The sequence below is a fragment of the Capricornis sumatraensis genome, chromosome 3, assembly GCF_032405125.1.
Source record: "Capricornis sumatraensis isolate serow.1 chromosome 3, serow.2, whole genome shotgun sequence".
NCBI classification, from domain to species: domain Eukaryota; kingdom Metazoa; phylum Chordata; class Mammalia; order Artiodactyla; family Bovidae; genus Capricornis; species Capricornis sumatraensis.
Window position 1 is genome coordinate 165,615,856 of NC_091071.1, and position 15,056 is coordinate 165,630,911.

General features: G+C 39.9%; 1 protein-coding gene across 1 annotated transcript; it reads right to left on the reverse strand.

The window, feature by feature from the left end:
* Positions 1-784: 784 nt before the first annotated feature.
* Positions 785-9,847, reverse strand: ZBTB8A (zinc finger and BTB domain containing 8A). Its single transcript, XM_068969104.1, has 3 exons — positions 9,025-9,847; positions 5,701-5,870; positions 785-1,117 (listed from the first exon to the last, which is right to left on the reverse strand). Exons 1-3 carry the CDS (start codon positions 9,845-9,847, stop codon positions 785-787), a joined length of 1,326 nt encoding a protein of 441 aa, XP_068825205.1.
* Positions 9,848-15,056: the final 5,209 nt, after the last annotated feature.

Sequence of the window (15,056 nt, forward strand, 5' to 3'; positions counted from 1 at the left end):
GTAAGAACCTCCAGTTTTCACTCTTTTTTTTCTTTAGAAAGGAAGGTAGCTATATTGACCGATCTTCAAAAACTACGTTGACAATATTAGGTTCCTGCTTTAAGAAAATGATGTCTATATAATCTCTGGTCAGCTTCTTCTTCTTTTTTTTTTTTTTAAATACTGACTACATAAGAGTAACTTCTAATTTAATGACAAAAATTTCAAATATGAACGACTTCAAACATTTAGACTTGCCTTCTGCCATAATCCTAAAACACTTAGGATATTGGAATTATGATAGGTCATTTTAGATCCAAAGTTAATAGAAAGTTTAATTAGTTAAGTCAGGTAGGTTTCCAGACCCTTAAATGTGCTCTGACCTAGTTCCCTGTGAAAATTGAATAGTGGTAGTTTACATGTTTTTGAAATACTTTGAAATTATTTTATATAAAGTTTGGTTGTGGTGAACTTATTGAAAATATTGTCTTTGAAAAAAGTTCCCTAAGTAGATTTTTCAATATATTTTTTAAAAAGGTATTTCTATAACACAATAAAAGTAAGAGGATTAAATTGTTCATCCAGCATGTCAACTCAAGCTAGGTCTTTCTTTCTAGTGCAGCAACAGATTTTAGGGCGGTAAAGTTCAGAATGGATACAATGGCCTGTTCAGAAAGCATGCAAGTGGTGTCAGGCCATTACTTTTAAGTTGATCTGATAATTTGTTGATTAGACTCTGACCGTGGAAAGAGAGTGACACAAGAACGTCAGTGTAAGCTGCAGGCTCTGTTGGTTCACATTCCAGCTACCTGATGTTGGGCTTTATTTCCTTTTCTTCTTCTTCTTCACTATCATCCACCTGTTGTATGACCAGATCGGCAGACCCATCCTCGACTATCTCCACGTACGATCTGTTCTCATCTTCACCCATGTGCCATCTGGAATCCTTATCTCCATCTGATGGGGACATAAGATGCTGTTCAGCTTCCAAATCAATGGGGAGGCTGTCTATGCCAACTTCAGCAAGGCACTCATTACAGAGTCTGTAGCGCCTGGTTCCTTCCTGTACCACTTGGCCTGTTAGATCAGTTACGTGGCGCTTGCATTTTCTGCAGATAAGTTTGCATGCCTGGTGAATCTGTGTAGAGAATTAAATAGCGATTAAAAAAAAAAAGATTTTTCAAAAGCAGAATAGTTTGATATTCTAAGTACCAGTTCATAAATTTAACATGTTCAAACCCAAGCATTAATATTAAATTAACATCTAGTTTATTAGAAAAAGGTCACAGGTTTTGGTAATAAAGTAATGTCACAGAAATATCAAACACTAGCTTTCTCTAAACTATGTCTATTATGTTTTCATGGTTAATATTACATACTTAATAATTTCACATATCCCTTAATCCAATAGTATTTTTATTTCTGAGGTAAGTGAAGTCGCTCAGTTGTGTCCGACTCTTTGCGACCTCATGGGCTGTAGGCTACCGGGCTCCTCTGCCCATGGGATTTTCCAGGCAATAGTCCTGGAGTGGATTGCCATTTCCTTCTCCAGGGGATCTTCCCAACCCAGGGATCGAACCCGGGTCTCCCGCATCGTAGACAGACGCTTTACCATCTGAGCCACCAGGGAAGTCCATATCTGAGGTAACATGGGACATATTCCCAGAATAATAATTGTAAACACTTAATATCTGCCATATACTATTCTAAGGACTTTACATATCTTAATTCAGGAGAAAAAACTATTTTGTTATTTTGCTTGAGGAAGAAAAAATAATGTCCCAAATGTAAATTTATAAAAGAATATTTTTTGATGTAAGGATTATTGCCACGTTTATTAATGAAAGATGTAGTAGAAAGAAGACTGGTCTCTCTGCTTCTGTTATTTTCTAATCTTGTCATTTACTAACCATGTATAGTGAAGCAAGTCATTTAAAACAGAAACCTGCCTCCAGGGTGACTGTCAAAGTAATTAAAAACTGGTAAGGTATGGGTACCACGCAAACAGAATAGAAGCCTGATGACCAGAACGGATACTAGTTATAAACAACCAAGATGGTGGTTCTGCTACATATCGGTCCCATATTCGCAACTGCTCCCTTATTACCAACAGGGATACACTTCAGTGTGTGTGGACCAAATGAGTTAAGGTGTGTGAAATGCTTTGGGAAGAGGTTATAATTGATGAATAATTATATATTATAGTTAGTAATAAATAACTTTGTTCAATAACTATCAGAGGAGTAGATCATAGATTCTAACCTAAAAATTATTGCATAATATTAACTATTTAATGCTAAATTAATATTTATGGCATATTCATTCAGATAAAGTTGGAATGCTATGAAGTAGACCACCAAATACAAGTAATCAAAAAACCCAAGAAAACTAATGCGGTCTGGTAACATAGCTAAGAATATGTATGGGACTAACACTCAGTACACTTATTATCTTCTGCTTAACCACTGACATATTACTCACTAAATGCTGAAAGTACATAATTTAAGTGTATCTTTATTTCTCCTGAGACAGTAGCAGTATTATGATTATCATGAGGCATTATTCTTGTTATAAAGTTCTGACACAGATTCATGTTCACCCCCCTTCAAATCCAACACAATTAAGAAGACAAAGAAATTAAGTGAAACACTGTAATGTTAAAATTGAAAATATTATCATGAACTTGTTATTTTAAAAATATGCATCTTCTAGCTCAGAAAGGGGCTTCCCTCATAGCTCAGTTGGTAAAGAATCTGCCTGCAATGCAGGAGACCCGGGTTTGATTCCTGGGTTGGGAAGATCCCCTGGAGAAGGAAATGGCAATCCACTCTAGTATTCTTGCCTAGAGAATCCCACAGACAGAGGAGCCTGGTGGGCTATAGTTCATGGAGTTGTAAGAGTTGGATATGACTTAGCGACTGAACCATCACCAGCTCAGAAAGAATATAAAAAGAATGCCCTAATAACAGTGAGTGCCCTGGGTGTTCAAATGTTGGTTTCTAATTTCATCCCCCACTGAAATGTACCATAGCTCCTTTGAGAAAAGGCTGATTCCAGTTTTGTGTCTGGGGAAGTACAAGACTGGCCTAGGGCTCTTTTAGAGCCAGAAAACTAAGACACTTTGAAAATTTAATGGGTTGTGAGCCAGCTTCAAGGGTACCCACTGCACAAATTTGAAAACCTGAGTATCAAAAAGAATAACTGTTATGGATCCAAACACAATGAATCAATGAAAATTCATGAGACTGTATGTTATTAAAAAAAAATAAAGCCAGAAGAAACTCATACATCATTTGAGGCTACTATTAAATCAACTCCTTGCTCTGAAAATTGCTAATTAAAGGGAAATAAACATTTATATGCATTTTCCTGTAGGAACCCTATTTCAAAGTAACCAAATAGCCCCAGGTGATGAAGGAAAGCTTTACTTTATAGAATTCCAGCTAGTAATACAGAAGGAAGGATAAAATCAGTAAATCATTTCACAACTCCAAGTAAAATTAATCATTTGGACAGAGATTACCAATTGGTATTAATATTATTAAATGAATACTGATGGGGAAATAGTCATATAATACCAAAGTAGTTCCACAGAGATTCTTTTCTAATTATAATGCAATGGTATCATCACCCTAATCCAGAGATCGATCGTAACAGGAATGATGGGTCCACCAGATATTATGTGTCTCCTAATGTGCTGTGCTGTGCTTAGCTGCTCAGTCATTTCTGACTCATAGCGACCCCATGGACTGTAGCCCACAAGGCTTCACTTGTCCATGGGGCTTCTCCAGGCAAGAATACTGGAGTGGGTTGCAATGCCTTCCTCCAGGGGATCTTCCCAACCCAGGGATCAAAACAGGGTCTCCTGCATTGCAGGTGGATTCTTTACCAGGTGAGCTACCAGGGAAGCCCCTCCTCAGGTGATACAATAAGAAATACATAATTTCTTCCTTGATGAAAGTATTTAACTTGAATCCATTAAGCCTTTAGACTAAACTTCTAGTTTTTGGAAAATGCAGGGGGGATAGAAGGACAAGCTAAATGACACCATGTAGAAGCAAGCAGAGAAACCCAGACGTAGGATATTTTGTAAAACAACTGGCTCAGTAATCTTCCCAGACCAGGGATCAAACCCGTGTCTCAGGCACTGAACCACCAGGGAAGCCTCATGATAAAGCGTTAAGAATGGTACTATCTGGGTGGTAAATATGATATTTTTATTTTCTTATTCTTACTTCTGTTTATTTTCTTACTTTTTATAACGCATATTTATTGCTTCTGTAATAATAAAAGGTTATTTTAATTTTTTAAAAATTTAGCTTCAGAAATAAAGGAAAGCAGAGAGTTTGTTTTGCTCACTGCTGTATATCTAGCATGTAGAAAAGGGTCTGGCCCAGAGTGTGCTCAATATATATTTGTTGAATAAATAACTATAAAGTAATGCACCAAGTGACCCAATGCCCTTCAAAATTAAAAGGAGTTTGTATAAATGGAATAAAAGTATGAATAATACTTTTATTATTATAATACTTATAATACACAGATTTTGAAAAAAATTCTTGCTGCAAGATGAACAGTGGAATAAATCCTATGTCACTACCTTATTAAACCACCAGAGCACCGAACAGAAAATTCCCTGGGATCTTTCTGACTGTTGACAGCCTACTCCCTGATTGACAGTCGCTCTCTAACCCTTCTTATTCCCTTCCTTGAGGAGACTAGAGAAACTGGAGAGGTGTGATGGAGAGGGCGTAGTGTGGAGATGTCAGACAGCAGAAACCAGACCGACAGCCTACCAGAAAAGGATTCAAGAGTCACCAGTGGATGCCGAGTATCTGCAGTGGTAATTCTGACCTAGACATTTTTACAGCTTACGTTGTCTTCGGCTCTGAAATGACTGGGATATAAAAACACATTAGATTTTAAGTGAATTGAGACGGATATTCAAAAGAACGTCACTTGGACTTTCCTGGTGGTCCAGCGTCCAGAGTCTGCCTACCAATGCAGGGGACACAGGTTCAGTCCCTCATCCAGGAAGATTCCACGTGCCACAGGGTGACTGGGCCTGTGCACGACTGCACCTGTGCGCTAGAGCCCCTGCTCCACAACAAGGGAAGCCTCCCCACACACCGTAACAGAAGTAGCCCCTCACAACTAGACAGAGTCTGCTCGCAGCAACGAAGATTCAGCACAGCCAAAGATACATAAGAGCTTTAAAAAAAAGAACATCCCGTACTTCAAGGTTTCAAAGGAGACTAAGAAAATCTGTTTTTAAAAATGTATAGGGACTTCCCTGGTGGTCCAGTGGTTAAGAATACCCCTGCCAATGCAGGGGACAGGGGTTCAATCCCTGGTCCAAGAAGCTCCCACATGTTAGGGGGCACCTAACCCGGTGGGCCACAACTACTGAAGCCTGTTCTCTACAGCCTGTGTTCCACAAGAGAAGCCGCAACAGTAAGAAGCCAGCACACCACAACTAGAGAGTAGCCCCTGATGGCCACAAGAGAAAGCCTTCACGCAGCAACAGAGATCCCGAGCAGCCAAAAAATAAAATCAACAAATAAGACAATGCATTATGTGCAAAGTAAAAACATTAAATTAGAAACTTAAAAAGATACTGCAGAGTTATACGAAAAGATTTTCCTAGTAAACTAAATTATCCTAAGGCAGATAAATGCATGTGTTTCCTAAAAGTGAAACAATGTAAAACCATGTACATACTGTTCGAAAATGGCTACTTAGATGGTCGAGCCGACTAAATCTTTTCCCGCAGGCTTGACAGGGGTAGGGTCTTTCTCCAGTGTGACAACGGAGGTGGCGCTTGAGGTCTGCCTTCCGCTTCACCACGTGTGTGCAGTATGGGCACTTGAACCTCATCCTGGGCAGGTCATCTGTCAGGAGACAGTTTGATTAAATTACCAGAAAGTTTGTCATCGCAATTCTAATAACATCAAGAATCCAAAAAGGGCTGGCGAGTCCAATCTCAGAAAGGTAGGCAAAAAGGAGAAGGAAGACATTTAATGAAGACTAGATTGTTGATGTTATCCTAAGTACAGAACTATAACTTCAGGATCTGATTTATTTACAAAGTCTGGGTAATTTACACTGTCCAACTTATCTTTTTATTTAATGTCTTAGAGTCAGTAGATTTGAAAAGTAAAGTGGTAGCTGCGTGTTTAATCATTCAATTGTGTCCGACTCTTTACAACCCCATGGACTGTAGCCCACCAGGCTTCTCTGTCCATAAGATTTTCAGGCAAGAATACTGGAGTGGGGTTGCCATTTCCTTCTCCAGGGGATTTTTCCCTGCCCAGCAGTCAAACCCATGTCTCCTGCACTGGCAGGTGGATTCTTTACGATCTTAAAATTGTAGACACACTCCAAAAGTTAAAGTGTTCACTGTTAATGTTTTTAAGTAACTTATTTTATTTACACATATTTATCCCCCCTGCTTTTACTTTTCATACAGTTGTACTACTTTTCTTTCAAAGGTGAAAAAGTTTCAAGGATATTTTACCCATCAGTTTCAAAACTCATATGGATTCAAAATGTTACTTGTAGTTGGAGGCAAACATCATCAATTTAGTAATAGTTAAATTCAGCTGTCATTATTCATTTAAAAAATTATTTTCTCATTCTTACTGTTATTTTGCTTGTATTTTTTGGCTGTGCTGTGTGGCACGTGGGATCTTAGTTCCACCGCCAGGGACTGAACTCTTGCTCCTTGCACTGGAAGTGCAGAGTCTGAACACCTGGACCACCAGGAAGGTCCCCCAATGGTTCATTATTGAAGTCAGATTTAAATAACCTAGAATTATAAGAGGGCAAAGCCCAAGAAACGATAACTTTTTTGCTGTTTTAAAATACAACAAAGATTTCCCATATTTGCTCTGTTATTTCTGTCTGCCTTGGCCAGTGGTAGAGCGCCTCAGGATTTTCAGTAAGCTTTGCAATATGATACAATCTTAACTATTTTCATGGTAGCATCCTACAGGAAAATGTGATCAGTAAAAGTCAATTGGGATGAATATTATTTTTAAATGTTATCTACAACAGGATTATTTTCTAAAATTTATATCACAACCAGGGAAATGTGAATATTGACTGGCTTTTAGTGATATTAAGGACTTGTTAATTTTATTTACATATGATGATAATGGTATTGTAGTTTTTTTAAGTTTATATTTTAGGGACACATTCTGAAATATTTACAGATGAAGACATATGATGTTTGAGATTTACTTAAAAAGGGGAAGACCTGGAGAAGGAAATGGCAACCAACTCCAGTATTCTTGCCTGAAAAGTCCCATGGACAGAGGAGCTTGGTGGGTCCAAAGGGTCACAAAGAGTTGGACATGACTGAACAAAGCAGAGCAGACATACAGTGGATGCTGTTCTAAAATAATGTACATAATAATTGTTTGTATTCTGAATATCCTATGTACAATAAAAGATTATTAAAATAAAAAGGGGGAAGAGTCAGGAGCAGAAGTACAAGACTGGTCATGAATGGGACTGGGTAATAATGGGTGCATGGGGTTAATTATAGTATTCTCTGTACTTATATATATATATATTTGGAGCTTTTCTAAAATTAAAAAATTTAAATATATAGTCTAAATCTTATGCTCTGCAGTTTAATTTTATCACAATTTTCCTTTAAATTCACATGTAAACTATTAAGCATGGATTCCCTGATAGCTCATTTGGTAAAGAATCTGCCCGCAATGCAGGAGACCCCAGTTCAATTCCTGGGTTGGAATGATCCGCTGGAGAAGGGATAGGCTACCCACTCCAGTATTCTTGGGCTTCCCTTGTGGCTCAGGTGGTAAAGAATCTGCCTGCAATGTGGGAGATCCTGGGTTGCGAAGATCCCCTGGAAAAGGAAAAGGCTACCCACTCCAGTATTCTGGCCTGAAGAATTCCATGGACTGTATAGTCCACAGGATCGCAAAGACTGGGACGTGACTGAGCAACTTTCACTTTCACTTTTCAACCTACTAAGCAAATCTGCTAACGATTAATTGGGGGGACTAGATGATATGCCAGAGAAGGCAATGGCACCCCACTCCAGCTGCAGTCCATGGGGTCGCTAAGAGTCGGACACGACTGAGCGACTTCACTTTCACCTGGCAACCCACTCCAGTATTCTTGCCTGGAGAATCCCAGGGACGGGGAGCCTGGTGGGCTGCCATCTCTGGGGTTGCACAGAGTCAGACATGACTGAAGCAACTTAACAGCAACAGCAACAGATGGTATGCATTTCTAATCTTTGTTCTCTACTTTGAAACTATCAGCCTACATAATCTCTCTGCATTTTACTATCATAGAAATGAGATATCTCATGGTGTTGCACACAGAGTTACAGTATAAATGTTATGTTTTTTAAAATTATGCATTTATATCTTAATAAAGTCAGATTTAATTTCTTTTAGGTATTAGGGCTGTAAACCTTTGCCAATATGCATGATTGCTTTATTTAATTATTCTATATAAAAATACTCCTCCTGAGTGAATACTCAGAAAAAAATAAATAAACTAGTTAAAGTGAAAGCGTGATGTATAACTGAATCACTTTGCTGTATATCTGAGACTAACACAACACTGTTAATCAGCTGTACTCTAATATAAAACTTTAAAAAACTAAATTGAAAATATGTTTCTTAAGGACTGAGCCATTTAAAAAATAAATTAAAAATATGTTTCTTAAGGATTGAGCCATTTACAAAAGAATTTTAAACATTTAACAGTAATCTAATCATCTACAGAAAAGCAGGTCTGGAAAATCATGGGTTTCTGACCCTCAGAACTCTATTGTTTTGACTTACTAAATTTATCCAATATTTTAATTTTAAAAATTAACCTTTTATGTATAGAAGAAGAAGTACTTCTCTTCATTAGCAAAGTATGACCTTTTAAAAAGAAAAAAAAAAAAAGAAACAGACTTGGTTCAACTGCCCTAAAACCAAGGGCATGTTGAGACAGGATTGATTTACACTGGAGTCTTGGAACCTGACTGAAAGGACTAATTCTCTATTTGGGTACCTGGAAAACTTCTTGACGTGACATCAGATCCTTGACCATACTGATAGCTAACAGGAGTAGAGTCCATTTCGGCATTCATCTGTGCCTGTTCTTCAGACTGGGAAACGTGGCTGGAAGAATCAGATGTCCGTGCTTCTCGCTTGCTTGACTTATAATGAGTCATTTCAGAAGGCTGTGACAACCTCAAATGTTTGGACTTTTTAATGGAATCTTTCCTTTGTTCATGCTTGGTCAGAGGCTGTTGAGTATTCCTTTGGGAGGCTGGGTGGTAATTATACTTACTCCAAGATTTCCCGCTTATTATACCTGCTCCTTGATCTGGGCTTAGGTGAGAACGAGGAGAACTGCTTTCATCTTGCCAGCCACTGCTATAAAAAGAGGAGCGTTCTACACCATTAGAACTGGCATCTTTATCAGAGAGGCTGAAATAGCGATCCTTTTCTTTCTCACTAATGTCTAACGAAGATTTAATAAAGGTCTTACATACACTGATGACATCAGTCATCTGAAGGAAGCTAGCAGCTGACATCACTTCTATGACATTCTGACCCGTGAGAGAGAGCTTGCCGGAATAGACAAAGTCCAGGATAACTGTAAAAGTGTCAGGAGAGAAGGCCTGAAATGTCGCTGTGGTTGGCTGACTTGTCTCCTTGGAGTTCTGAGAAAGGAGCATTTTAAAGTAGCCGCTACTAGCAAATAAGACATTTCGATGGGCTTTGAAGACCTTCCCTTCAACCAGAATACTGCAGTCACAAAAGACATCCTGCCTGCGCTGCTCATTCAGTTGCTGCAGGAGGTGAGACTGATGAGAGGAGATCTCCATTCTAGAGAGGAAAAGACACAGTGGTTACCAACACGAGTAACACTGCTTCTCTAAGGTGAGCCAAGTGAAATGACAGAAACCTCTGTACTTTTTCCATTAAAGACACTTTCTCCTTAGAGAATTTCATCTCCCAGACACAGAAGATAATAGGTTTTAGGATACCATATAATACTTCTTTTATGTGGAAACTTAGTTCCCTGACCAGGGATCGAACCCATGCCCCTGGCAGTGGAAGTGTAGAGTCTTAACCACTGGACAGGCAGCGAAGTCCCTACTCTACTCTCGTGCGTGAGTGCTCAATCGTGTCTGACTCTTTGAGACTCCATGGACTGAAGCCCACCAGGTTCCTGTGTCCATGGGATTTTCCAGGCAAGAATACTGGAGTGGGTTGCCATTTCCTTCTCCAGGGGATCTTCTTGACTCGGGGATGGAACTGGCATCTCCTGCATCTCTTGCATTAGCAGGCAGATTCTTTACCACTGAGCCACCTGGGAAGTCCTCTGACTATTTGCGATCCCATGGACTACAGAGTCCATGGAATTCTTCAGGCCAGAATACTGGAGTGGATAGTCGTTCTCTTCTCCAGGGGAATCTTCCCAACCCAGGGATCAAACTCAGGTCTCCCTCATTGCAGGCAGATTCTTTACCAGCTGAGCCACCAGGGAAGGGTAGTTAATTCTACTCTTAGTTGTTTGATTTTTAGACAATTATTTGTTCAGTCATAGAACCTGGCTTGAGCATCTTCTATAAATCAGGCCTTCTGCTATATGGTAAATTAAATAGGCTTCTTTCTGGCCTCTTATGTAGTTTTTTACCTAAAGGGAGTATCAGCATTAAACAAATATTCATGTGGAGTTATAAATGACAAGTGCTAAGACAGAAGGAGGGTGCTCTTGGTATAAAAGTATAAACTAGTTTAGATTGAGATGGAGTGTGTTAGAGGTCTCAGAGTGTGACTTCTCTGAGAAGTCACATATAAGTTGAGACCTCAAAGGCATAATTAGCCAGGTGAAGAATGAAGGGAGATGATTTCTGACCTCAGCAAAATGGTCTAGAAAGTATTGAAACTTCTGGTCACAAATCTCTAGAGATGCTGGCTAAAATTCAGTCAAAACTTTAAAGGTATGGTTGAGTTGCTGGGGCAGCAACATGGGCTCTGGTTTTCATCAGTAACAGAAACTGGAACCCTCTAGTCAAGGCTATGGTTTTTCCTGTGGTCATGTATGGATGTGAGAGTTGGACTGTGAAGAAGGCTGAGCACCAAAGAATTGATGCTTTTGAACTATGGGGTTGGAGAAGACTCTTGAGAGTCCGTTGGACTGCAAGGAGATCCAACCAGTCCATTCTGAAGGAGATCAGCCCTGGGATTTCTTTGGAAGGAATGATGCTAAAGCTGAAGCTCCAGTACTTTGGATACCTCATGCGAAGAGTTGACTCATTGAAAAAGACTCTGATGCTGGGAGGGATTGGGGGCAGGAGGACAGGGGGACAACTGAGGATGAGATGGCTGGATGGCATCATGGACTTGACGGACGTGAGTCTGAGTGAACTCCGGGAGTTGGTGATGGACAGGGAGGCCTGGTGTGCTGCGGTTCATGGGGTCGCAAAGAGTCGGACACAAGTGAGCGACTGAACTGAACTGAACTGAAGGGTTCAACCTTATTGAAAATGGAATAGTAAACTTTGCCCCTAAGTCCAGAGAAAAAGCAAAGAAAGCTTGTCTTGGTTGAGAGGAAAAAAGTCCCTAGGTGAGATATCAAATCCAAGGTTGTGCTTTGTGAAGTTCTGGGGTCCAAATTCATTTTGCTTGCTTGGTGTGGAAAACCTCAAGCTGAAAAATTAACATGGGAATGAGTCTTGGGCTGGTGGTGTCCGTGGGGACACCTTGCAGAAGCAAATGCCAAACTGCTTAGGAGGGAAGCTCTCAGAACCCGAAAAAAGTGAAAGTGTTAGTCACTCAGTCATGTCTGACTCTCTGGGACCCCATGGACTGTAGCCTGCCAGGTTCCTCTGTCCACAGAATTCTCCAGGCAAGGATACTGAACCAGGTGGAAAATAAGCTCTGCTTAAACTGAACTCAAAGTCATTCTCTTCGCTATATAGAATGGCTGGCTCATTTCCAGTATTGTACCACCATGATGTCTAATATCTCCTACCTTAAAAACTCCCCTTGATGGTCCAGTGGTTAAGAATCTGCCTGCCAATGCAGGGGACACAGGTTTGATCCCAGGTCCAGGAAGATTCCACATGACTCGGAGCAACTGAGCCCGTGCACCACAACTACTGAGCCACCGCGCTCTAGAGCTCCGCAACAAGAGGCCACTACAATGAGAAGCCTGTGCACGGCTCAGAGTAGACTCCACTAGCTGCTGCTACAGAAAGTTTACGTAAAGCAGTGAAGACCCAGTATAGCCAAACCAAAAAAAAATAACAAAAACATAATAAACTCCCATTGATTTCACATCTATTTCTAGCCAGAAATAGATTTCTACTCCAAGTAGATTTCTACTCCATTTCTCTGCTTGCCTTACAGAAAATTCATTGAAAGAGTTTTTGTCTTGGTTTTTTTCATTTGCTAGCTTCACTGCTCCTATTCTCATCAGGTTTTCATGCCCATCCATCAAAACCCATTTTTTGGAAAGACCATTATTAGTAACTTGCACATTGTCAGATCCAGTGGTCACTTCTTTGTCCTTGTTTCATTGACACAGTGGATCATTCTTTTCAACCTGAAACCCTTGTTTCACTTACTTGGCTGCCAGGATACCACTCCTTCATGGTTCTTCAACTGCCCACTCCTCAGACTCCTCTCCTGATTCTTCCTCGTCTAATCTCTAAGTGCTATGGGATTCAGGACATGCTACCCCCAAATATGGCAACTTGCTAGTGAATGTTATGAACTGAAGGAGTCTGAGTAAATAGGCAGAAGCAGAAAGGTCACTCTGATACCCCCTCCCCTCTCTGCTGCATCAGATCACAAATCCCAGCTGAGAGGTGTCCTCCCTAGACACAGAGGAAAGGAGCCTCCTTATCTCAGGAAATGAAGGGATGCCGAGAAGAATCTGAACAAACAGGCTGTACTGAGTGTCCCCAGTTCACTGAGTTTACCTCTTACTCCTTATCTACCACATTCTTTCCCACGACTGTCCACTCTTCATCAAGCCTAGCAAAAAACACACAGATCTGTCTCTTTGGGTCTTCATTTCCTTCTGAAGCCTACCTACTTTGAGTCAATTCATATACATTTCTCCTGCTAATCTGTCACTTTAATTTTCAGACACAGGCGAGGAAGAAGGTCAAGGAAAATTTTTTCTCCTCTATAGCTGGAATGTCCTTGGCCTCAGGCTCAGACCTTTCCTCTACTTATATCATTCCCTATGTGATCTCATCCAGGCTCATAGTTTTAAATACCATCTTTGAGCTTATAACTCACAGATTTACACATCTAGCCCTGACGTCTTCCCTGAGCCCCGGACTTTTATATTTATGTGCATCACCACTTAGATATTTAATAGGTATCCTGAGCTCAACATATCCAAAACCATACTCTTCATACATCCTCATCTTAAACCTGCCTTTTCTACGGTCTTATCCATCCCAGGAAATGGTAACTTCATCCCACTTATTCAGACCCAAAGCACTAAGAGTCATCTTTGATTCGGTGTTGTCAGCTTTACCTTCAAAATAAATCCAAATCCTACCACTTCTGTCCACTACTGCAGATACTGCTTCAGTCCGCCACCTATTATCAACAGCCTCCAAACTGCACATGGTAGGTGGTCAAGATGTGTTGGTTGAAACAATGAATAAATAAGTAGTCAAGTTAGGACTGAGTAATAGGTAGAAGTAACTGATTTGAAGTGAAATTGGCAGAATTTTAAATACTTTTTGGTACATACAAAGAAATATTTAACAAATATTGGTCATTTGTTAGTAACAGGAACTGCTTAAAGAATCAGAATCCCCAAATCTTAAAAATGAAGATATCCTTAAAAAACCATGGGACATCTCTGCACAAGAAGTTTTCCTAAGCTAGGTAAGGAAAACCTGATATAAATTCTGGTGCCATAAATACCAATTTAGGCATTTGTTGACCATGCAGCTTCATTTGGACATTGGAAAGACCTGGGGTGCCAGCATCTTCAAGGTTTTCTTGTCGAGTGTTGTCTTCAAGAAGTTGCTTTTTTCTTGTCCTCCTTATAGTTAACCTTGATGTCATGGAATCATCCTTCACAAAGTGCAGATTTTCTCCAGGCTGCATAATATTCAAATTATGCTTATGCCATAATTATCATGTTAAAAAATAACCATGGATTAAAGACCTAAATGTGGAACTGGACACTTTTAATATAAAACTTTCAGAGGAAAACATAGGCACAACATTCTCTGACATAAATCACAGCAATATCTTTTTTTATCTGTTTTCCAGAAGAATGGAAATAAAAATAAACAAGTGGTACCTACTTAAACTCAAACCTTTTGCATAGCAAAGGAAACAATAAACAAAATGAAAAGACAACACATGAATTGGGAGAAAATATTAATATTTGCAAATGATGTGACTGATATGGGATTAGTCTCCAAAATTTACATACAGTTTATGACACTTAACAGCATCAAAACAAACAGCCCACTTAAAAAATGGGTAAGAGACCTAAATAATCTCTTCTCCAAAGAAGACCTGAAAGTGAAAGTCACTCAGTTGTGCCCAGCTCTTTGCGACACCATGGACTATACAGTCCATGGAATTCTCCAGGCCAGAATACTGGAGTGGGTAGCTGTTCCCTTCTCCAGGGAGTCTTCCCAACCCAGGGATTGAACCCAGGTCTCCCACATTGCAGGAGGATTCGTTACCAGCTGAGCACAAGGGAAGCCCAAGAATACTGGAGCGGGTAACCTATCCCTTCTCCAGCAGATCTTCCCGACCCAGGAATTGAACTGGACTTCTGCATTGCAGGCAAATTCTTTACTAGCTGAGCTAAAGAAGACAAACAGATAGCCAATAGGCACATGAAAAGATGTTCAACATCCCTAATTACTAAAGAAATAGAAATAAAAACTATAACATTTCTCTTTAAGCCACTCAGAATGGCTATCATCAAAAAATTCACAAATAGTAAGTGCTGGAAAGGTTGTGGCGAGAAGGGAACCCTCCTACACTGTTGGTGGGAATGTAAATTGGTACAGCCACTATGGAGAACAGTATGGA